The sequence below is a fragment of the Paroedura picta genome, chromosome 12 (genome assembly GCF_049243985.1).
Source record: "Paroedura picta isolate Pp20150507F chromosome 12, Ppicta_v3.0, whole genome shotgun sequence".
Classification (NCBI taxonomy): domain Eukaryota; kingdom Metazoa; phylum Chordata; class Lepidosauria; order Squamata; family Gekkonidae; genus Paroedura; species Paroedura picta.
The window spans coordinates 52,211,515-52,235,534 of record NC_135380.1 but is presented as its reverse complement, the minus strand read 5'-3'; the positions used below and the strand labels follow the sequence as shown (position 1 = coordinate 52,235,534).

Here is a 24,020-nt window from a genome sequence, read left to right as displayed (position 1 = left end):
GAGCTGATCTAGCGGTAATTCCAGGGGATCTCCAGGCCCCACCTGGAGCTTGGCTGTCCCTGGTCTGAACACATTCCTTGAAGGCTGGAAGTGTGTGATGCCCCTGCAGCCCCTTAGCACCCCCTGACCGACTTCAGGTCAAGAAAGCACTGCAGAGAGGAGGTAAGGTGGCCAGACTGGTGTAGGTTCATGTTCTGGAGTTCCACACTTCCTAGGTGTGCATGAACCTGACAAGGGTCAAGACTGCTGTGCTCAGAGAGACCTCCTCTTAGGGTTGCCAGCTTCCAAGTGAGGCACTAGAGTGTCTTGGGTGGACCCCTCTGGTCATTTGGCTGAAGATCACCTTTTTACTGCAATAAAGTGTCACCTTGCTTGGGCAGAATCACCCTGTTGTGACTTGATTGGAGTACGGACACTTGGCCACGGTCCCACTTGGACAACATCCTCAAATTGCTGGCAGTGGATTTCCCCTCAAATCCAGGACAGTTTGAGTTTGGAGTTACCAGGACAGTCTGCAGCAAGGGAAGGAATACTCTTTTGTTGTTAGCTAAAAAAGTGGTCTGCAACCTTTTTCAGTTTGTGGACCGGTGGGGGGGAGGGCTGTCCGGGCGCCACACATGCGCGGCAGCCCATGTGCAAACGCGCATACGCAACAGCACATGCGCAAATGCGCGACAGCCCGTGTGCAAATGCGCATGCACGGCAGGTCCGCACATGCGCAGCAGGTCCGCACATGTGTGGCAGGTCCACGTGTCCATGTTTGCGCCATGTGCAGCCGCAAACGCGAATGTGCGGCAATTTTGCGCATGCGCGAAATTGCCACTCATGGAGCAAACATGCCTGTGCGGACCTGCCACGCATGCACATTTGCGCTGGCAGACGCACTTCCCTCCCCCCCCCCCGCAGAAAGAAGCTTGCCGGGACACAAGCTTGCGGCCTGGGAAGTTTCTCACTTCGGGGTGGGGGGTGGGGAGAGGGAGCCGCGGCCCCCAGTGGCTGGGGCCACTGAGCTAAAAGACAAGATCTGTGCAAGGAAATAAGTTCAGCCGTCCTGTAAATTGGCCAGGACTGCAGAGAGCTGTACTCCTACGCCCTGAGTCCGGGTAGCGTGGTATTCTCACATTTCGGAAGCCAAGCAGGGTCAGCCCTGGCCAGTATTTGGATGGGAGACCTCTAAGGTGCACAGAGGCCGGCAAGGCAAACCACCTCTGCACGGCCCTGGCCTCGAAAACCCCACTAAGGGTCGCCGTGCGTTACCTGTGACTGGACTCCCGTACCTGAGAAGAGGGACCAAGTCTCCATTTTGGGATGGACATTCGGCCCCAAAGGGAACCTGTCCCAAGGGCAAGGAGCTGGGCTCCAGTGCGGAGACCCCTCGGAGACAAGAGCTTCAGGGCACCCAAAGTGTTCTTTGCCAGCAGGGGTGGCAGTGGGCCTTGGGGTGTCACTCAGCTGGTCCCACATCACCTGGCCTTTCAAAGCCCAGCGCTCCGCCCAGGGGAGAGGGGGCTGGCCAGGCCCCTGAGTCCTGACGCGGACGGAGGGGGGAGGCCTCTTCTTGCATGGGCTGGTTTTGCAGGCTCCGGGTGGGAGGGGGCTCTTGGGTCAAAGACCGCAGAGCTCAGGCATGGGGCGGGGGGGGGGGGCATTGATTCGTCAAGTAGTTAATTAAAATAGAATCGGTGTCCTGGGTTTGGGACCTTAAATGGGGCCACCCAAGTAACAAATGATCTAAAAACACCTCAGATGAAATCACCTTTTAAACCTACCAACCCCCCAGACACACTTTTGAGAGCATCCAAAACCAAAACGCAGAACTTTGCGGGGGGCGGGGGGGGGAAGGGCTCGTGGTAGAGCCCAGCAGCTGATCGATTCTTTAATCACTTGAGGGGGGTGTTTTCCGGCCCCAAAGCGATCTGCCCAGTCGGCCCCCTCGCCCCGGCTGGTGGGCACCCTGATGCCCAGATGCCCTGGTGCCCTGATGCCCAGATGCCCTGACGCCCTGGCCCTGGCCCTGCTGCCCTGGCCCTAGCCCTGGCCCTGATGCCCAGATGCCCAGATGCCCTGGTGCCCAGATGCCCTGGTGCCCAGATGCCCTGGCCCTGATGCCCAGATGCCCTGACGCCCTGGTGCCCAGATGCCCTGACGCCCTGCTGCCCTGGCCCTAGCCCTGGCCCTGATGCCCAGATGCCCAGATGCCCTGGTGCCCAGATGCCCTGGCCCTGATGCCCTGGTGCCCTGATGCCCAGATGCCCTGGCCCTGATGCCCTGGTGCCCTGATGCCCAGATGCCCTGATGCCCTGGTGCCCAGATGCCCTGACGCCCTGGTGCCCTGCTGCCCTGGCCCTAGCCCTGGCCCTGATGCCCAGATGCCCAGATGCCCTGGTGCCCAGATGCCCTGGTGCCCAGATGCCCTGGCCCTGATGCCCTGATGCCCTGGCCCTGATGCCCTGGTGCCCAGATGCCCTGGCCCTGATGCCCTGGTGCCCTGATGCCCAGATGCCCTGGCCCTGATGCCCTGGTGCCCTGATGCCCAGATGCCCTGACGCCCTGGTGCCCTGATGCCCTGGCCCTGATGCCCTGGTTGAGAGCCAGTTTGGTGTAGTGGTTAGGAGTGCGGACTTGTAATCTGGCATGCCAGGTTCGATTCTGCGCTCCCCCACATGCAGCCAGCTGGGTGACCTTGGGCTCGCCACGGCACTGATAAAGCTGTTCTGACCGGGCAGTGATATCAGGGCTCTCTCGGCCTCACCCACCCCACAGGGTGTCTGTTGTGGGGAGAGGAATGGGAAGGCGACTGTAAGCCGCTTTGAGCCTCCTTCGGGTAGGGAAAAGCGGCATATAAGAACCAACTCTTCTTCTTCTTCTTCTTCTTCTTCTTCTGGTGCCCTGATGCCCAGATGCCCTGGCCCTGATGCCCTGGTGCCCTGATGCCCAGACGCCCTGGTGCCCTGATGCCCTGGTGCCCTGATGCCCAGATGCCCTGGCCCTGATGCCCTGGTGCCCAGATGCCCTGGCCCTGATGCCCTGATGCCCTGATGCCCTGGCCCTGATGCCCTGGTGCCCTGATGCCCTGGTGCCCAGATGCCCTGGCCCTGATGCCCTGGTGCCCTGGCCCTGATGCCCTGATGCCCAGATGCCCTGGCCCTGATGCCCTGACGCCCTGGTGCCCTGATGCCCTGATGCCCTGACGCCCTGGTGCCCTGACGCCCAGACGCCCTGATGCCCAGATGCCCCGGTGCCCTGATGCCCTGGTGCCCTGGTGCCCTGACGCCCAGATGCCCTGATGCCCAGATGCCCTGGCCCTGATGCCCTGATGCCCTGGCGCCCTGACGCCCAGATGCCCTGATGCCCAGATGCCCTGGCCCTGATGCCCTGACGCCCTGGCGCCCTGATGCCCTGATGCCCAGATGCCCTGGCCCTGATGCCCTGGTGCCCTGGTGCCCTGGCCCTGATGCCCTGATGCCCAGGTGCCCTGGTGCCCAGATGCCCTGATGCCCTGGCCCTAGCCCTGGCCCTGATGCCCTGGTGCCCTGACGCCCTGCTGCCCTGGTGCCCAGATGCCCTGGCCCTGATGCCCTGATGCCCTGGTGCCCTGGCCCGCGGCTGCAGCGGCTCCCTCCCACTTCCCGGCCCTGCGTTGCTGTGTTGGCGTCCTGCGTTGCCATGAGAACCAGCCTCCCCATTCCCCGGAGGGGGGGATTTCTCCGCGAGGGAGGCTCTTTTTAGGCCAGAGCCAGGCGGGCCACCCCCCCCCCACCCCCGGGTGAATTTTTGGCTTTGCTTTGACAGGGCAGGGGGGCCTGGGGGGCCTGGCGCGAAGGAAGCCTCCGTCTCCCCGCTGGCCTTCCCCGCGTCCTCCCTCCCCGCAGTGGCACGGCCCAGGGGAGTGCGGGACCCACAACCGTCCCTGCGGGCCCAGGGGAGGCAGCTGGCACCGCAGGCAGGGTGGCCCTCCTGACCTCTGCTGCCATGGCCGCCGCCGCCGCCCCCCCCGCCGCCGCCGCCCCCCAGAAGCCCCCCGCCAAGGAGCACCTGCCCCGGCGGCGCAGCGTGAGCCAGATCTGCCCCCCCCCGCGGCGCCCGATGACCCTGGCCGAGGTGAGCCCGGGCAGCGAGAACGAGCGGCTGGGCGTGGTGCGCGAAAGCATGCTCCAAAACCATCGCATCAGTAAGGTGGGTGAGCCCACGGCGGGGGGGGCGGGGGAGGGGGGGATTGGCCCCAGGCCCCTTCGCAGCTGCCCCACTCGTGCCCCCCCTTTCGGCTCCCCCGCAGGGGACCTTGCTTTCCGTCCAGGGGATGAAATGTGCCCAGGGGCCCACCCAGCAAGGGTGGCGGGAACATTTGCCATGGGCCGTGCCAGAGCTTCAGCCCCCCAGCCGAGGAATGTCAGCCTGCCCCTTTCGGGGAGTGCAGAACAAGGTCTCAAGTGGTGGGCGGAGGGGGCCGCCTTGACGTCTAGGAGCGGCTGCTTTGGGGTTTCTCCTCGCGGTAGAAGCTGCGTGGACTCCGGGGGGCCGATGGAGGGCTGACCCGCCCGGGGCTCCCTTCCTCCAGAGTCCCTGTTCAGGCCTCGCTCCCACCCCCTCCCGCCACTCCTGGCTCCTCCAGTTAGAAGGGGAACAATCACGGGAGGGGGGCAGAGGCAAACAAAAAGGTTGCAATGGGTCTTGTGAGACAGAAGCGGGTTTGTGCCGGGTTTTTGAAGCGGTTTAGGTCCGCACTCCTGGGCTGCGGCAATATGGCGGTTGGCTCCCGAATCCTGGACTGTTGAGAAGGGGCAAGTGGTGTCCCCGGGGAGGGGAGGGGAGGGGAGGGGAATGGCGGCCTTGGACTGAGACTGGGTGCTCCTGGCAGGGGAGCCTCCGGTGCCCGAGGGGCGGCCGGCAAACCCACAGCTGCTCTTGGCCTTGGTTTCCCGACAATGGGGCGAGATGGATTTCTCATATTTGATGTTGTCATGGCCGTCCCACGATAACAAACAATACTTTTAGCTATTTATTATTACATTATTAAAGGTATATAGCCTATTGGCCCTGTCCTCTCACAACAGTCAATAAAAAGAGATAACAGTTACAATTTTAAATCAGTTAGAAACAGCCCAAAATTGGTGACATAAGAGCTTCGATTTCTCCCTCGGAAACAGACGGGGAGGCCTCCATCTTGCAGGCCTGTGACTCTTCCGTCGGGCCCTGAGGCTCTCGGGGAGCTCACCCCCCCCCCCCCCCGGCCGGGGTCAGGGCTGGAAAAGGCCCTCGGACTTCTCTGGAGTTGAGAATGAAGAAAGCGCTGGGGAGAGGGATTCTGTGCAGTTGTCTGAGATAACGTGAAAAGTTTTTCCTCGGTGTAATATCACGTGTTATGTATACTGTTTGTTGTAGGAGCACTACTTATAATTTTATTTATTTTATTTCTTGATTTATTTCCCGCCACTCCCGGCAAGCGGTTTGTGGCGGGTTACAAGATTGATCCCCAGTTACAATAAAACCCCATTAAAACAACGTACAACAATATATAATCTAATACATGGTGGTAAAACAGCCCTCATGAACACAAATACTTATTAAAAGGGGCAGGGGTGACTCCCTGCCCAACCACCTGGAGAGGTGCCCAAGAGCTCCAGTGCTGGGCTGGTTATCTGGGAGGGGGCAACTTGACGATCCCCCCCTCCCCCCCCAAGACCCTGAGGAATGTTACCCCCGAGATGGGCCCTTTGCCCTTCATATTTGCCACACTGGATATGCATCTATTGACTTCCTTCATGCTTTTCTTCCCAGGAGGGGGGGGGGCAAAGCAATTCACATCCTTTATCCTCACAACAGTCTTGTGAGGTAGTTGGAGATGAGAGGGTGTGACTGGCCCGAGGTCCCCCAGCAAGCTTCCATGGCCGAGTGAGTATTTGATGCCGGGTCTCCCAAATTCTAATCTGACACTTTCACCATTATGTCATGCTGGGCCAGAGTGTAGGCCTGGAGAGACCCAGGTTCAAATCTCCGCTTTCTGTGAAGCGCATGGTGTGCCTGGAGTTTTCATTCAGCCTGGTCTATCTAGCATGGTTTGAAGGAGGACAGGATGGGGGAAATAACCCAGAAGTCCTGATGTCCTTCAAGATCAGAAGGCCACAGGGCAGCAGTCAAATCCCACGAAGAAGAAGACGAAGGTCAGCACGTCTCTCTCACGGTTGAGGTGGGATTTTAGAGTTTCCGGCAGCGATCCGGATGCGCCTGCAGATGCCGCACTGAGCACTAGAGGGCTGTCTTGGAGGCTCCTGTCCTTTCCTGGGCAACCAGGACGGAAACCAGGAGGCTCTACCCATCCTGTACATTTCCAAAGAATCCGTCTCCATGGTTGTAACACAGTGTTATATTTTGACTGGAGGTCAACATTCTGACAACAACCTCTTTTCTGTCACCCAAAAGACTTGGGGCGTGCAATTATTAAACAATTGAGGAAGTCCAACAAGACCTCGGACAGGGGTGGCTCTCCAGATATCCATAGACTACAATTGCCATGAGCCCCTGCCAGCTATATGGAATTGTAGTCCATGGACCTCTGGAGAGCCGCCGTTTGGCCACCCCTGACCTAGGATAATAGTCTTGGTTGTGTTTGATGATTCCTAACAAAGATATCAAAGACAGGATACTTTTCTTCTCGCTTGGCTTAATGTGGAAATCTAAGACTATATTATGACAGTTAAAGACAATTGTTTGGAAATGTACAGGATTAATTGACCCACACCCCCCCCCCTTGTTTGCCCATATCCTCCCGTGTGTATTTCTATTTTGCTAGGGGTAGGAACGTAACTAAGTTTGCAAGACCTCATCCAGGAGGCTCACGACAGGACATTTGGGAAGTTGTTTGCTCCCTGGGCTGCTAGAAGACAGAAGCAACGTGAGCCCCACATAACACCGATAAAGATAGGAAAACTCCTGGAGATTAGAGAATGCAGGCCAGGGGGCCATAGAGTCTCCCCTCCCAAGCAGCCCTTTCCTCCAGGGGAACTGAGGAGGCGTGTACCAGGTGGATATGCGACGGCATAGTCGGCGGAAGTACACATTGTCGGCCAGACGAAAGGGGTACCCACCCACGGCCATGAGCACAGCTAGGTCATGGTTCGCGGCCCTACACCCTGCCTCAAACCCCCCTTTTGGCATGCCACTGCCAGCCCGGGCAAGCATCTCCACCATGGTCGCTTGCCTCCCTCTAACTCCACCCCCCCCTGAGCAGAACTCTTAGGGAGAGCTCTCGAGGTGGAGGTCCCGGGGAGACTCTCCAGCCCCGTGCTGGTAGGTTGTGCCTGCGCAGGCACCCCACTGCCAGCCTGTCTCTCCCCCTGAAGCAGGACAGTCTGGTGGTGCCTCTTCAGGTGGTTCATGAGGCCACTAGTCATGTAGTGACGCTCTTGCCTTCCACGACTAACCCTCTGCCTACAGAGCTGGCACTCTGCTAGGTGGGTTCCCTCCACTGTCTGGAAGTAATTCCAGACTTTGGAGCCTTTGGACGACGCAGGCTGGCTTGCAGCCTGCGAAGTCCTCTGAGTTGCCTCCTGTGAGGAGCTCGGGCCGGACACACCGTGTCCTGTGGTGGGGACAGAAGGAGGTGAGAGAGGGGGAAGGGGTTGAGATGGCGGGGCAGGGGGTGCCACCTCCATCTCTCCCTCTTGCACCACCTCTACCATATGCTCCTGTTCCCCCCACAACTGAAGCCTGCTGGATCCTGGGGGAGAAAGGGGAGTAGACTGGCGGGCCAGTCCCTCACCCATCTCCTCCAGGGCTCTCTGCACCCCCGAGGTGATGCCTGGGGACATGAAGGACAAGCCACTCATGTCCCCAAGGCTCACCCCGGGGGAGAGATCAGGCAACTCCTCCTGACGCCCCCATGCCTCGCTAGTAAAAGGAGCGGCACGAGGGGCTGCCTGATCAGCAGGCCCCGCAGAAGTGCCAGCAAAGACCCCTGCCTGACGCACCTTAGAAGGGGGCGCCCCGGCAGCCGCCTCAATAAAGAGACCCTTGGGGACACTCTTTATTGCACCACTCCGGCCAGAGGTTGGAGTGGTGGAAGGTCGACCCAAGACAGGCCTCTTCTCAGGTGGGGGGAAGGACGCTTCCTTCCCCCTCTCACTCCCCTCCACCCCTCTAGTTTTCTGTAGGACCTTTCCCCCAAGGCCCCAAGCCTGACCTTCCTTCTTCCCACTCATGTTCCCTTGGACAAACTGTTTCTAGTTCTAATCTAAGAGACAGGGAAATGTGAGGCCCTACCACTAACTGCCCTAACACCTGTTTCTAAGGAAACCTTGCAACTTATAAAACCTCCCACCAGCTACCTGTTTAGTTTTTTAGATAGACCCTAAGCTGACCTAACTTCTATGGAGTTTTCCTGTTCTCTCTTGGATTTTTTTTAATTTAAGGAACCGGTCTGGGCCTAGCTAAGATTAACTGGCCCTACCTAACCTCCAGCAGGGAAAAATTAGAAAAAACCTTTTTACACTTTTTAAGTGTTTTAAGCTACCTGAGTGTTACTAGCTAGAAGGAAGGCTGGAGCAGATTTGTGCACCAAGCCCCCACCTGATCTGCTAAGAAGAACCCCTAAATCTGTTGGCCTCTAAATCAATTCCTGTCTCTACCAGGAAAGCTGGCCTTCAATAAGGCACAGCCCCTGCTGGTTTAAAGTTTTTTAAACTACTAAGAAAGTTCTTTTTAGCCTAGATCCCAAATCACTTTTATCTTATAAAAATGCAATCCTATCTAGCTACTTAGGAAAAAAACTATCTATTCTAAAAAATTAGTAGCACTTTAAAAATTATCCTGAAACTATGGATTTTACTGCCTATTTAAAGGGTCACTAATTGGGCACCCCAAGAAGAACGCAGCAATTCCCCCCAGGAAACAATCTCTAAAACATCAACCAGCTGCCAGCCACCCAGGGCACTCCCCCAAAGGTGGCAACCGAGGAAAAGTGGCCCTGCAAGGCCCAAACTGCCAAACCAAACAAGCTAACTCTACCTAGGCCAACCAAAGAAACAGCTTCAACAAACAAACAACCAGCAGCCACCCAGGGCACTCCCCCAAAGGTGGCTGGCAATCAAGAAAAACTGGACCTGCAAGGCCCTAACAGCTAAACTAACCTAAGAACAAATACACCCCCCCAAACTGAAACTAGCCCCCCACCAAAAAACACCTACAACTACCAAACAACCAGCAGCCACCCAGGGCACGAAGCCCAAAGGTGGCAACTGAGAAAACCTGAGGATAAAAACCCAAAACAATCAAACAACCCCCCCCCCACAAAAACAGTACAACTTCAAAATACATGCCCCCAACCCCCACCCCCAAAATACTTTTAAATAAAACCAAACAGCAAACACTTTAAACACAATAACAGCAAACACAATTCCCCCAACCCCCCCCCCCAGGCCCCCACCCACAGAAACCCAAAGGCACAAAACTTTGGAAACAGGAGGGAGAGAGATGGAGAAGAGGGAGGGAAAAAAGAGAAAAATAGGAAAGGAGAGGGGAAAAACCCCTAAAACAAACTGTTTGCTGTCTTCTCCAGCGATGTCCAGGCCAGGTCCAGGAAGTCCAGGAGGGTCCAGCAGGCAGGTAGGCAGGCAGGCAGGCAGGCAGGCCGCTCAACCAGGCAGGAAGCTTGGGAACAGCACAGCCAGCCAGCCAGCCAGCCAGAGAGCTCAAGTGAGCTCCAGCAAGCAGCCCCTTGCTTTATGTAGCCTCCTCCTGGGCAGGCTACAAACCAAGGGGATTTAAAAATCAAAGGTGTTCAGTGATTGGCCAGAATGCCTGAGCTGAAAAGCTACAGTCATTCTGACTGGCCACTCACTCCCCCCCTCCCCCCCACTGCCATTTTAGGTGGCAAAAAATCAGGGGGGAAAGGGCAGCCAGAGGCTACAGGCAACGGCTGCTTGGCCTCCGACTCTGTCGAATCGATTTGGATACAAATCGATTTGGCAGCCGAATCGCCGAATCTCAGCGATTCGGACCATTTCTGACACCTAGGGGCCCGATTCAGGCAATTCAGACATTTCCGAATCCGAATCGCCCATCCCTAGTTCCATCTTGTATCAATGTGCGTCTCTTTCACTGACTCTGTAACAACCCTGAACTGTCTGTGTGGTGATTTAGTTACTGTAACAATTATACTAGCTTGTGTTATCTCAGGGAAGGGTAGCTGTGTAACATTTAAGGCCAAGAAGACCCGGCTATCACTCCTGGCTGTGAGCCCAGGCTGGCACCTGCAGGAGGGGGCTCTTTGTTCTCTGAGAAAGTATACAGCTTTGGGCGGGAAAATGAACCAGTAAAAGTGAATGCATTCTGTGTGTTGATTAAATTCGATTATGGACATCTAGGTGTTCTGCTTAGCAATAAATCTTTCTATTAATCCAGAAGTTCATTGCTAGTCTGTCAGTCCTGACAGAACTATAATTCTGGGGGGATCCCCAGGTTCCACCTGGAGGCTGGCATTCCTCCGTCCCCCTCCCAAGCAGCCCTTTCCTCCAGGGGAATGGAGCTCTGTGGTCTGGAGATGGGCTGGAATTCCAGTGGCTCCCCAGGCCTCTCCTGGAGGCTGGCATCCCTCAGTACCCATCCCAAGCAGCCCTTTCCTCCAGGGGAACAGAGCTCTGTAGTCTGGAGATGACCTATAATTCTGGGGGATTCCCAGGTCCCACCTGGAGGCTGGCATCTTTGTTTATTGTCTTTGCAGCCATGTCCAGCAGTATCCTGAAGCATCAGGTGCAGACAGGCCCTGACCTCTGTCCTACCTCTGTGCCTCCAAGATGCACCCCAGCCTGCAGTAACACTAACTCGGGTTGCCTAAACACCTTGCGTGATTGGCCATGCGCTGGCCTTGAAATGGCCAAAGCACGGATACTTCTCATGTCCCAGGTTCATGTCCCCAGCCTTCGTCTTCACTGGTCTCCAGTGCTCTGGTTCAGTAGAAACCCAGAGACAGAAGATTTGACATGACCGTTCTAAACCTATGTTATGCCCTTCAGTGCTATAGCAGCACCACTGAATCCATGGAGTCAACAGTGTCACTATAGCACTCAAGTGCTATACTGGCTTAGCACTTAACTTAGAACTCCCCCCCCCATAAAAAGAAAAGTCCACAAAAAATCCCACAACCAAAAAGGGTGGGGGAAGGGAAGCATCACTGCAGGAAATGCAATGCGTTTTAAGCAGCACCCGGCAGCCTCAGCAGCGCAACGAAGGGGTAGAAAACTGCAAAAGCCGCGTGCCTCAGAACCCGCTCAACCACACTGAGACCGGAGACCGGAGACCGAAGACCGGAGACCGCTATCTGCTTTTATGTTTGGGGGTTTTAATCTTCTAGTCTATGACTGTTTGAAGATGATGGATGGGTGGGTGGATGGATGGATGGGTGGATGGATGGAAAGACAGACAGACAGACAGAGTGAGCTCAATCACACTCTGCTAACCTGACACAAGTGGGTTAGTATGAAGAGGGAAATAAATGTTGCCAGCAGTCAGTTACTAAAATGGGTCTGTGTGAAATGACATGACAAAATCCATTAGCAACCATTAGCAACTAAAACAGAATATGAAGGCAGTTTGAAGGTGGCTTGTAGCAAGAGTCTTCTGGAATCCTAGCTAGGTCAAGGACTGGAGCCATCCTACAGCTTCAAGTGAAGGGAGCAGTCTGATAAAATCTGGATGGTTCTGGATCCCCAGTGATTGAAGGATTCCTATTGTTTGTTGCAATGGGGACACTGATGGGTGGAAAGGGTGGAAAAATCGGGGCAGAAAGACGGGATGGAAATTTTTTGAATTTATTTTATTATTTATTTATTTTATTTCTTACGTTTCTATACTGCCCTCCCTTGGGGCTCAGGGCGGTTTACAGAGAATGTGTGATCAATGACAGATATAACATAAATTCAGTAATCGTATCAATTAACAATAGCAACAGCATCGGCAACAACAGAACAATTCAGCTGTGAACCAATCGAGCATAGCCCCACAGGCCTTTGGAGCTGCATATCTGGATGCCCATGATGTGTTTGCTGGACACATCTGTGTGGGATAAGGGCTCTGGGGGCCCAATCCATGTTGCCAGTCATCAACCTCAACCTCAACCAAAAGCCTGGCAGAAGAGCTCCGTTTTGCAGGCCCTGCGGAACTGTGCTAGCTCTGGCAGGGCCTGGGTCTCCTCTGGGAGCTTGCTCCATCAGGTGGGAGCCAGGAGAGAGAAATACCTGGCCCTCATTGAGGCCAGATGTGCTTCCTTGGGGGCAGGGATCACCAGTCGGTGGGTGTTGGCTGAGTGTAGTGCTCTTTGGAGGGCATAAACCACAAAGAAAACCTCAAGCATTTGTTTGTGGCTGGCTAACTATGCAACTGCATCACCAGGATCCAACTGGCCCTGTGTATTTATTTATTTTATTTATATATTTACTTACTCACAGGAATGAAAAGGGCGCTAGCGGAGGGCCCCCATGGAGGGGCGGGATGCCACCCTCTCTGGGTTCTGGCTTGCAGCTGGGGTGAGGCGTCTGGAGGTGGGCGGGCTGGCACACAGTGCTGGAGCTGCATGTCACGCTGCCAGCTGGGGTGAGGGCAAGGCAGCCGGGCATTGTGGCACACAGCGGGCGAGCCTGTCACCCTGGTGGAGGCTGGGGCAACATCTCTGGAGGCGAATGGGCTGCTGCGGCCGCTGGCGGGCATGGCGAGTAACGCGGGGCATCAGAAGAGTGCCATCCTCAGCGGTTAGGCAGCGTCAGTGACCAGCTCCTGGAGGCGGGCACTCCAGGGGCAGGCCCAATCCAGCCACGCCCAGATTTGCTGGGTATGGCCCGTGTAGGCAGATGCGTAGGCTGGACACCGGACATGTCCCAGACAGCACTCCGCCCACAGGGGCTTTTCCAAAATATTAGAGCGAACAATGGTAAGGTTTTAAAACATTCATTAGCTGCCACTCTCCCGCACGGAACACAAGGCTGCGTACAAAAGCAGTAGAACGCCCCATGCTCAGAGACCGTCGGCCTCCACCTCATTTCCTGTCCTGCAGTGAGGGAGCTGGTCTCTTTTTGCCTTGCTGATAAAACGTACATATACGGATGGATGTCAGCCAATTTCCCCGCCCGAGCAAACAGTAGCCCTCCAGGGGGCATCGGAGGCCATGAAAACAGTAAGGAAAGAGTACCCCCCACCCCCAAAAAAATCTCTCTCCATTTGTTCTGCAATCCCAGTCTTGAACTGGGCCACTGCGTATCTGGGCATCCCCAGGCATGCCTGACCAAAAATCCTCACCTGAGGAGCACAGGAGGCCTGGTAAAGGAGGGGTGTTTGGGGTAGGCTCCAGACAGAGAAAACCCAGCGTTCCTCTCAATACGTCGCTAATTTATGGAATTCCTTCTCAGCAGATATGGGGAGGGCCATTTGTTTAAATAGCTTGGGGGGGGGGAGGATGAGAGAGAGCAATGGAAGATGGAAGACTGGGGAGGGGGCAGATTTCAGGCAACTCCTTGTCACCTGGTGGGGTTTTAAAGGCCCGAGAAGGTCAGAGGCAGGCAGTCTGGAGCAGCAGAACCGAGTTGGAGTCCAGGAGCCCCCTGAAGACCAACCAAGTTTCATTCCTTCAAGGTGTGAGATTTCACCGCCTCATCAGATCCAGCAGCCAGAATAGCCGCAGCCATGCCCTAATCCTGCCCCGGCTATTCTCACACAATCTCAGCTGTTATCTCCTGGAGCCAGCTTGGCATAGTGGTCGAGACCAGCAGCTTCTTCTGATCTGCAGAGCCAGGTTTGATTCCACACTCCTCCTCCCCATGCAGCCAGCTGGGTGACCTTGCCACAGTCCTGTTAGAGCTGTTCTCACAGAGCAGTTCTCTCAGAGTGCTATCTGCCCCGCTCACCTCATAGGATTTCTGTTGTGGGGAGAGGAAGCCCCTTTGATACACCTTCGGATAGTGAAAAGCAGGGCATAAACAACAACTCTTCTTAGGTCGAACACTCCCACCCACCACGTCTCTACCTATACGTAACGCAGGGGTGGCCAAACTGTGGCTCTCCAGAGGTCCAAGAACTACAAGTGCCATGAGCCTCTGCCAGCACAGCCAGTGGCTCATGGGAACTGTAGTCCTTGGATACCTGGAGAGCCACAGTTTGGCCTCCCTTGTGTCTCTGCATCCGAAGCAGCGTGCATGCACACGAGAGCCCAGAAGGCCTGGCCTGGACGGGGCCCTGGGCTCAGACCTTCTTCTCCTGCAGGTTTTGCCTCTAGAGGGCAGCCTCTCCTCAGCTTCTCCAGTCTTCGTTCCCAGTTGCCCAGCAGAGGTTCAGGCTATGAAAGGAGCCGCCTCCCAAACGAATTCCGATCCATCCAAAGATGACGACACAACAAACAGGAAGAACCGAAAGTGGCCATGCAATACAGTCAGTGTGTTCCATATTCTCTTCTTCTGTTTTCATTATGGCAGCAAACTTCAATCCCAACGCCCGTCTTCCAAATGCCTTCAAATCTCCCCAGTGTGGACGTCCCTTTCCTTTCCTTGTCCCGTCGGCAAAGGGGCCCTCACTGTGACGGAGGTCCTCGGTGGCAACTAGTCACCAAAGACAGATCTGTGACGTCCATCCACATTGGGAAGATATGAAGGCATTTGGGAGACGGGCGTTGGGGTCTGAAGTTTGCTGCCATAATGCAAACAGAAGAAGACGATATGGAACACACTGACTGTGTTGCCCGGTCACCTTCCGTTCTCCTACTGGAAAGGGGTGGAGGCACGGGGCCTGCTGGCACTGGGTCCGACCATCCCTTGAAGTCAGTTCTCTGCCCACTCCAGAGCGATCCCAGGCCGAGGGCTTTCCCATCACCTCCCGTCAGGTCCTTTAAGGGTTTGAGAAGCTGGAGCGGTGGGCAGCAGAGGATGCGTGGAAGGGTGCCGGCTAGATGTCAGGGGGGAATTTTCAACCTCTGAGTAGTCCAGCAGTGGAATCGGCTGACTAAGGAGGTGGGGAGCTCCCCCTCACTGGCAGTCTTCAAGTAGTGGCTGGACAGAGACTTACCCGGGATGCTTTAGGCCAGTCTTTTCCAACTTTTTTACTGTTGAGAAGCCCCTGAAATGTTCTTCAGGCTTTGAGAAACTCCAGAAGTGGTGTGATTGTGCAGAACATGGATGGGAAGCAGAGCTTCCCACCCCCTCCAGGCCCAACATATATGGTCACATCACCTGATAAATATTTAACCATTTCTAAAAAATATATAGACATTAAGTCCCACCCATTCAGGAAACCCTTCCTGGGCCATCAAGAAACCCCAGGGCTTCATGGCACCCTGGCTGAGAAATCCTGCCTTAGGATGATCCAGCACTGGGCAGGGGTTGGACAAGATGGCCTACGTAGCCCCTTCCAGCTCTATGGTCCTATGATCCTTTGACTGGACCTGTTGGGCATTAAACCTGCACGCCACACAGCAGCTTTCCCACCAAGTCACAGCCCCTTGCCTGTGAGCTTTATGTTTCCTGTGATATTTGGACCCTTCCTGGCTATTGCTATGCCATAAAACAAAGGGATTGTATTGGCCCCGCAGCACCTCCTGAGACGCATTCCCAAATGCCTCCCCACCCCCACCCTAAGAGCATTATTAGTGTTGTTATTGCAAACAGCCAGAGAGGGACAAATTGCAGATGACCCTAGGATGGCCGGCTACAATCCCCTCTGTGGCGCTCTCATGCTCAGCAAGCTGCACAGCAGAGTTCTGGACACCCACATGGTATACTGGATTGCCAACCTCCAGGTAGGGCCTGAAGATCTCCCATAATAGTAGCTGATGTCCATGTGAGCAAAATCAGTTCCCCTGAAGAAAGGGGAGGCTCCCTCGCGCCGGACCCTGCTGAGATCCTTCCACAAGTCATGCCCTCCTCGGGCTCCACTTGCAAATCCCCAAGGATGTCCCAGCCAGCCCAGAGTTGGCATCCCTAGTAGATGTTGGCATCACCCTAAGAGGGGGTGGCCAAACTGGTCACCCCTGCAAGATCTGGAAGATCCAGATTCCAATTTCCCCACTGCTTTGGGATCTTGCTGGGTGACCTTGGGCTACTCAACCGCTCTCATCCTAACCTACCTCACAGGTTTGTTGTGGGGAGACCAAAATGGAAGAGAATGACCAAAGTCACTTTGGGTCCTCACTGGGGAGAAAGGAACAGTGTGGCTCTCCAGGTTGCTCCCCAGAGGCCTGTGGGCTGCAACAAGCATGCTGACAGGGGCTCATGGTAATTGTAGTCCATTGACTTCTGGAGAGCCATGGCCACCCCTGGACCCTTAAGCAAATGAAATGCAAACAGATCAGCCTGCATGCCTTCAAGAAGGCAGTGGTGAAGACAGGTTGCTATCAAACATGACGTCCCAGATTCAAACCTTGCTTCTGCTGTGGACCCCCTCAGAAGGGTGAGCCACCATCCAGTCGCTGACTCAAGCTGCTGCTGGTAATTGCCAAGGGCAAGGGGCTCAGCTGGGCCCCAGCAGCCCTCCAAGGACTTCCCTGGCAAACGGAACGGCCAGTCCGGCCCTGTGCTGCAACATACGGAGAACTGGTTTTGGGCCAGGCTCCCAACTAGGGACCTGGGGAACCCCTGGAATTATAGCTCATCTTGAGGCGACAGAGAAAATGGCTGTTTTGAAGGCATTAGACCCCATTGATGTCCCTCCCCTCCTCACCCCTCTCACTCCACTCCCAAATCTTCAGAAATTTCCCAACACAGAGTGGGCGACCCTAAGAAAGGACCCCTTCCTGACTTCCGTTAGTGAGCTTGCAGAGAGCTTTGGGAGGCTGCTGCCTCAGCCGCCGACGCGTGAACCGGCCTTGTGCGTAGCCCCCAGGATGGATTCTGCACTGGACATGTGGACTGGCAGAGACCCTTTCCCAGCCGGCCACTCAAGACTCCTTGATTTGTGGGTGGGGACTTTATGTGCACAGTCACATCTTCTGCCAATAAGCTCTGACCCCTTCTCTGTGTTCTGCTAATCCAAGCATTTTAGGGATGCTTCAGTTTATCATGGAATGCTAAAATACTTATTTACCAGCTGCAGTTCCGCAAGGAATCACAGTGAGGAGAGACAATCTGGGAATCCACCATGCCCTGCAGATCGCCAAGATCCTGGGGGCTTCAGCAGGACAATTTCCCTCCCCCTGACTCATTTTACATAGCACTTAGCTAGAGGTGAAAACAGTAAGGAGGGGGATTTCCTGAGGACAACCTCCCCTCCCCTTTTTCTCGTGAAAATTTGTTTGGATTTTTGTTGATCGGGGGAGGGGGGAAGGATTCCTATGGAATATTTTCTCTTTCCAAATGAGAGAAATGCATTTAAGATAAGGTGTTAGAATGTGCAGTGTGGCGTGTTTGTATGTCAGCCCACCTCATTAGAGAATGATAATTCCTGTGTACAGAGAAGGATTTTCAGGCCAAGAGACTAAAAGAAGTAGTTTGCCAGTGACCACCTCTGCATAGGAACCGTGGGCTGCTTGGGAGCAAACAACACTCCCCTGGATCAGCCCTGCCAACCTCCCCGTTACAGCAGGATCAGGCTAGCCTGACCTTCATGTGTGGCTATTCATGAAGACATATTCTATGCATTTTCAAAGATGTGCTCATTGTTTACATGTGACAATTTTTGTCCACAATTAATATGTTATAATGCATCCCCACACCTTTCCACTCCCACCTACCTCTCCTTTCTGGTCTATACACACACATATGCAACCCTTCTTACCTGTTGTACCAGGAGTTCTGTGGCCCTCCGCTGGCGGCTGCAGCATCTCCCCACTTCCCAGGCCTGTCCCACTCTGTGGAGGGCAGGACTAACCCGGGAAGCCAGGTGCTGAGGGGCTGAACAGCCTCAGCTTGCCCCGCTTTCCGGAGGGTAGGACAGGCCCGGGAAGTTGGGCATCACAGTGGCAGAGTGGTCCTGGCCTACTTCAGGGGCCCCTCCTCTGCCAGCTTCATGGCTGGCACCTCAGCCATGGCCTCCTCTGCTGGTAGTCTCCCCACATTTTCTGGCGTGCCACCTGGGGTGGGACTAGGGATGTCACGTCCATACCCCTTTCTGTCTCAGGGGGCATGCCAGAAGATGTGTTCCACATCAATAATACACTAGGGAAAAATTCAGCATTTGCAATCTTATAATCTGCTTACCTAGGGACCGCCTCTGCATATAGGCCCGCTGAAGAGCTCTCTGCAGTCAGCAAATTGTCTGCTGACAATCCCCAGCCTTAAAGAGGTACTCCTGGCCTTGACCAGAGCCAGGGCCTTTTTGGTTTGGTTCCAGCCTGGTGGAATGAGCTGCTGGCAGAAATATGAGCCTCTGCAAAACTCTCAATGTTTCAAAAAGCCTGCAAATTGGCGTTCTCCCACCAGGCGTTTGGTTGAGGACCAGGCTGCATCCCCATCATCCATCTAGGGCCCTTGACTACCACAATCCTGGGGCTTCTGTTGGATAGGTACCCCCTCTTTGAGCCAGGCTTTCTCAACTTGTTTGCCTGGCTTGTTAAGATATTTAGTCTAGAATTAAGCAGGACAGTAGGAGTTAAGGAAATTAGTTTTACTCGAATTTCAGAATTATCCTCAGATGCCTATGTCTATCTCAGATTCATTTATTGTTGTACACCGCCACGAGACCAGTTTTGGAGAGGGGTGGTTTAGAAATCCCTAAATAAATAAATAAAAATTTCACTCCAAATATGCAGCTAGCCTTGATCTGATTGAATGCGATCACTTCTGCTTAAATGCACTCTTTGGGCATTTCCACACTCGTTAAATGTAGTGAAATGCTGAACTAATGTAGTCATTATATTCCGGCCGCTCCGCATGATCCACATCCACATCCAGCAGCTGGGCAGGAACCGGCCGGCTCCATCCTCCATTTTAAAGCGCCAGTTGGGGAATCGCATAAAGTGGATTTCCCAACCTATTTAGTTCTAACTAAGGAAGAACAACCAGCACGCAACCAGCAGAGGGAAGCTATGGAGGCCCAAACGCGCTAAAGGTGCCTGCCTCGTCCTGCCCTCACACCCGCCTCCCTCTCCCTTGTTCCTGGGAATGGGAATTTCTTTTTTAAAAGGTCTTTTAAAAAAATTAGCGGGCATCGCAGGACCTTTAAAACATGGAGAAAGGCGATTGGTTGCCTGAATTGATTGACAGGCGGAAGTGAATCACATATAAGGTGCATTGGTCTCTTCCGCCTTTTCCAACAGCAGTTGTGGAGGGTGGGAAGTGTGAAAAGAAGGCAGACAAAGGCGAGACAGTAAAAAGGTGAGGAGGGGCTGGGAGGCGTGATATGATTTAGCGCTACGCCATTCAGTTGGCATAATGCTATTTCTATTGATGTGCGGAAATTGCCTTTGTCTTCGCTATAAATTTTTGTTTTTCCAGTGCTGTGTCTGTGCAGGCTGCGTCTGTGGGTTGGCAATGTTATTTACAAGGGCATCAAGCTTTCAAAACTCATATTTGCCTGCCCAGCTGGGGCAGGGGAGGGTCTTTGCACCCTCCTCTCCGGTAACCTTGATTTTTGTCCTCCTTGCAGGGAAGAGCAAGTTGACTTTGAGCTATAGTATCTCTAAAGGGTGGGGAAAAGAAAGCATGTAACCACGGCAGAGTTTTAAAACTACAGGCACCTGTGGCAACAAATAAAAGTAGATTTATACATTAGGGAAACATCATCTCTGCGCCTTGAAACATGAAACAAAAGAAGGTGTTAAGATGATTTAGTTATGTTAAGCTGGAAGCTCAGAAAGGTGTCAGATCCGTTGTAAGCCTCTGGTTAATGCAATCAAACTATTGATTCACTCTGTTTTGGTGGTTTCTCATTAAAGTCTCTCCTTTAGAAGTTCCTTAACTAAGCAGTCTCTTTATTGCCAGTGACAGCTATTGTCAGCGGTCACCGGCTTCCCCTTGGCCGTTTTTGTGTTCCACGTAGACCTGTCACAAGCAAGACATCCGGTATTTCTGTTGTTCAGCCTTCTCTCCCCACAGATGCAGCCTGCAGCATATATTCATTTACAGATTTCAGTTCAACCCTGCATTTCTCTCCAATGGGTCTCATATACAGTTCTGTCAACCGAAGGATCATGTCAGGCATAGAATAGCGGGCCCCGGCCCTCCGAAGCTTATGCAAGAGTGAAAATGTGATCATCCTTACGGTACAACAGGACTCTTGTTTTGGTTCTTTTCTGTAGCAGATTACCATGTAGTACCCTACTGCAGCATGAAAAATTGCTGGAGATTTGGGTGGGGGGGAGGTCTCTGTGTAGGGGAGAATTTGTGTAAATACATTGCCTAAAATCTGTTGAGCAAAGACTCAAACTTTGTGGGCCGACACAGTGACCCACCAGAATCTACCTAAAAACCCATGTTATACCTGGAGTTGCCAACTTCCAGGTGGTAACTGGGGATCTGGGATGGTTTTAATGGTTTTAACTATGGTTTTTTATTGTAATTTTTATCTTGTAAACCGCCGTGAGCCTAAGGGAACGGCGGTATAAAAGTTTAATAATAATTATTATTATAATAATGATAATGACAGAAGACAGTTTCCTTGGAGAAAAATGGCCACTTTGGGAAGTGGATTCTTTGGCATTATGCCTGGCTGGTCTCTTTTCTCCGCCAACCTGAGTCCCCTCTGGCTCCACCGCCAATATCTCCAGATATTTCCCACCCCTAAGTTGGTAACCCTGCTTATCCCATGAAGCCTGCCCTCTGAAGCTGCCGTTCTCTGGTCAAGCCAAAGGAATTCCAGGCCCACCTTGTGGTTCAAAGCTCTGCCATGGCTATCAGACCAACAGCTTGTTGTCGTGGTTAGGAGCGGTGGCCTGTTATCTGGCAAACTGATTTTGATTCCTCACTTCTCTAGACAAAGACCACTGGATGACCTTGGGCCATTCCCAGTTCTCTCAGAGCTCTCTCAGCTCCACCTACCTCACTGGGTGTCAGTTTTGGGGAGAGGAAGGGAAGGCAATTGTAAACTGCTTTGAGAATCCTTTGGGTTGTAAAAGCAGAGTACAAAAAAACCAATTCTTCTTCTATCAGTAGCTGTGAACTAAGCAGTGGTACTGCCAGAATGGAGTGGAGTAATTAGTTGTCTCTGCTGTCAATAGGAAGTAGTCACAGGAGGCGCTGTGACTTGGGAAGTGCAGCCTGACTCCCATAAAGAAGGCCCATTGCCTGGGAGCAGGGAAAGCTGAGGCGATGGGTTGGGCTGACACACCTGGCACAGCCAACGATTTGTCTGGATCCACCAACATTCTCTACAGTCCCAAAACCAAAGTGCTGGGAACGGTTTTCTTAACAGCTGCAGCTAAACTCATGTGTCCAGAACTGCCTTTCATAAGCAGGCTGCAGTTGACCTAGTCTAGGGTTGCCAACTCTGGGCTGTGAAATTCCTGGAGATTTGGGGGTGGAGTCTGGGAAGGGCAGGGTTTGGGGAAGGAAGGGATCTCAGCCAGGTATAACACCAGCCTCCATAGCTGCCATATTCTCCGGGGGAACTGACCTCTGCCATCTGGAGACCAGATGAAAGTCCCTCGCCCAGTCCAGCATGCCTCCTCCCCACAGTCCCACCCCTAGGTCTCCATGAATTTCCAGACCCAGAGTTGGCAACCTTGACACCCTGAAAACGCAGCCAGCCTTTTCGTACCCCAGGGACCCTTCTCCACAAAGCCTTTGTCAACATTCTGAAAAGATTACATTTTTAGTGATGCGATTCCTGCCTTTCCATGCTGCATCCAACAATCTTGTTCTATAACTTCTTTAAGCTCCCTTCAAATGGAACCCAAACCTTAAAGGGTTCACTGAGCAGGAAAATCTGCTTTGTAATTTGTAAGCGGAATGGCAGAACAGTCTTCCTAGAGGAGAAGAATACCTTGGGCCATTCCGCACCAGGATCTATGTAGTAAATTAGTTTCGGAACGAAAAAACGCCATTTTAAATAATGGAATTCGTCATTATGCATACCTGCCTTTGTAGTGGAATCCAGTTGCGTTTCTATCGTTTCCCACAGGTTTCCGGTCTCGGCAAAAATCGCTAGCCAGGAAGCGATATTGCTGAGCTTTGTCCCGCCCCTGGCCGTCAATCAAACGAGCAGCCAATGGGCGGCCATTATCATGCTTCCAAAAAGCTCCTTTCCCTTTAAGGAAAGTTAAAAAAACAAAACAAAACAAAACATACACACACACATACGTTGCAATGAATCTGCATTAATTTGTTGCAACAGAGAGACCCATCTAGCTAGCAGGTGGTGTTTGAGCTGCCATTTCATCATTGCCACGCTCCCCCCGAGTGAAAAAAAAACAACCCCCCCCCGCACGGGCGCAATCTTCGGCCGATAATAGAGTGAAAAATAAAGGGAAAATAAACCAGCAAACGGGGCACTAAGCCTTTCTGCTTTCTCTGCATCTTCCGTTAGAGTTTGTCCATCCGCACCCAACAGTGGGCCTATTGCCTCCTTTACTTTACGTTTGCTCCTCACATAACTGAAAAATCTTTTCTTGTTACAATGGGCTTCCCCGGCCAATCTTAGCTCACTCTCAGCTTTGGCCTTTCTAATAAAACCATCCCTCCTATTCTGGGCATCAGTCAGTATAGATGAAATAATAACTGAAGCATAACATAAGATGAAATTAAACCGACCAGAGGATGAAATTAGGCCCCCTCAACAGTCTAGCACTACAGTTCAATAGGGCTTGGAGTGGGGGGGGGGCTCCCACCTGGCCTCAACCAAATGCCTGGCGGAAGAGTTCTGTTGTGCAGGCCCTTTGGAACTTAGAGAGTCCTGACAGGTCATCCAGGAGCTCATTCCACCAGGTGGAGGCCAGGACCAAAAAGACCCAGGCGGGCCTTCCGAGGCCCCGGGATTCATCCCCGCAGAGCAAAGTGCTCTGCAGGGGGCATAAGGAGGTAGGCAAAGGCAGGTAAGTCCCAAGCCGCGTAAAGTCTAAAAGGTCAAAACCAAGGCCTTGAACTGGATCCGGGAGCACCTGGCAGCCAATGAAGTTGTTTCAATAGTGGCTGCACAGAGCCCTCCAGGAGCACCTGGTAAAGACCCATGCAGCCACAATTGCAATTTCTTGGTCAGGGACAAGGGTAAGCCTGCAGAAATCTAGCCTGGAAGTGACCGTTGCATGGATCACAATCTGCCACAGTGGCCAGGTGTTCTGGGGACAAGTATGGTGCTAGTAGCCGGGCTTGGTGTAGATGGAAAAATGCTGTACGAGCTACTTCCGTGATCTGAGCTTCCATGGATAGGGAGCATTGAAGATCACCCCCAAATTCATGGCTTGTGGTATAGATGACAGTTGCACCCTATCCAAGCAGGGGAGTCATGCTTCCTGGCCTTGGCCCTTCCTGCCCAGCCAGAGGACCTCCGTCTTAGAGGGGTTGAGTTTCAGCCCTCTCCACCAAGTTCTCTTTTTAAATATTTTTATATTTTTTAAATGTGTGAAACATCTATCACGTGATATGAGCATATATGGCAGACTTCCTCAACTTTTTCACTGCTGAGAAACCCCTGAAACACTGTTTAGGCTGCGAGAGACCCCAGAAGCAGTTCAATGAGGCGGAATATACAGCTGTGGACACGCCCACCTGGGGGCCCTCCCCCCCACCCCCTCCAGGCCCATCATTGGCCATTTTGAGAGGGAGGAAAATGGATCAACATGACCACATATGGTCATATTACCTGATGAATGTTTAACATTTAGTTTAGATTATAATAAATTAATTCATTCCCATCCATTCAAGAAGCTCTTTCAGGCCACCAAGAACCCCCAAGCTTTCTTGAAATCCTGGTTGAGAATTCCTGATATATGGTCATGTCCACCTGCCCCCCCCATGGCCACTGGTGGGCCTGGGGGGGGTGAGAAGGAGAGGGGCCCCAGGGGGGCATGTCCACAGCTCGGTTTCCCAACCATATTCTACCTGATTGTGCCACTTCTGGGTTTCTCGAACCCAGAAGAATGATTGAGGGGCTTTTTGCACGGCTTCAAAATAGCACAATGG

The 24,020-nt window shown here is 53.3% G+C and overlaps 1 protein-coding gene across 2 annotated transcripts in view; it reads left to right on the top strand.

Moving 5' to 3' along the window:
* Positions 1-3,743: 3,743 nt before the first annotated feature.
* Positions 3,744-24,020, top strand: part of CFAP77 (cilia and flagella associated protein 77) — a 159,529-nt gene continuing 139,252 nt past the window's right edge. The window contains exon 1 of one of the 2 annotated variants that reach the window (XM_077306127.1): positions 3,744-4,101. In XM_077306127.1, coding sequence (XP_077162242.1) covers positions 3,973-4,101 — 129 coding nt within the window. In that variant the 5' untranslated portion in view covers positions 3,744-3,972. Of the gene's footprint in view, positions 4,177-24,020 lie in introns of both variants that reach the window. The other variant, XM_077306125.1, reaches the window with a different exon arrangement.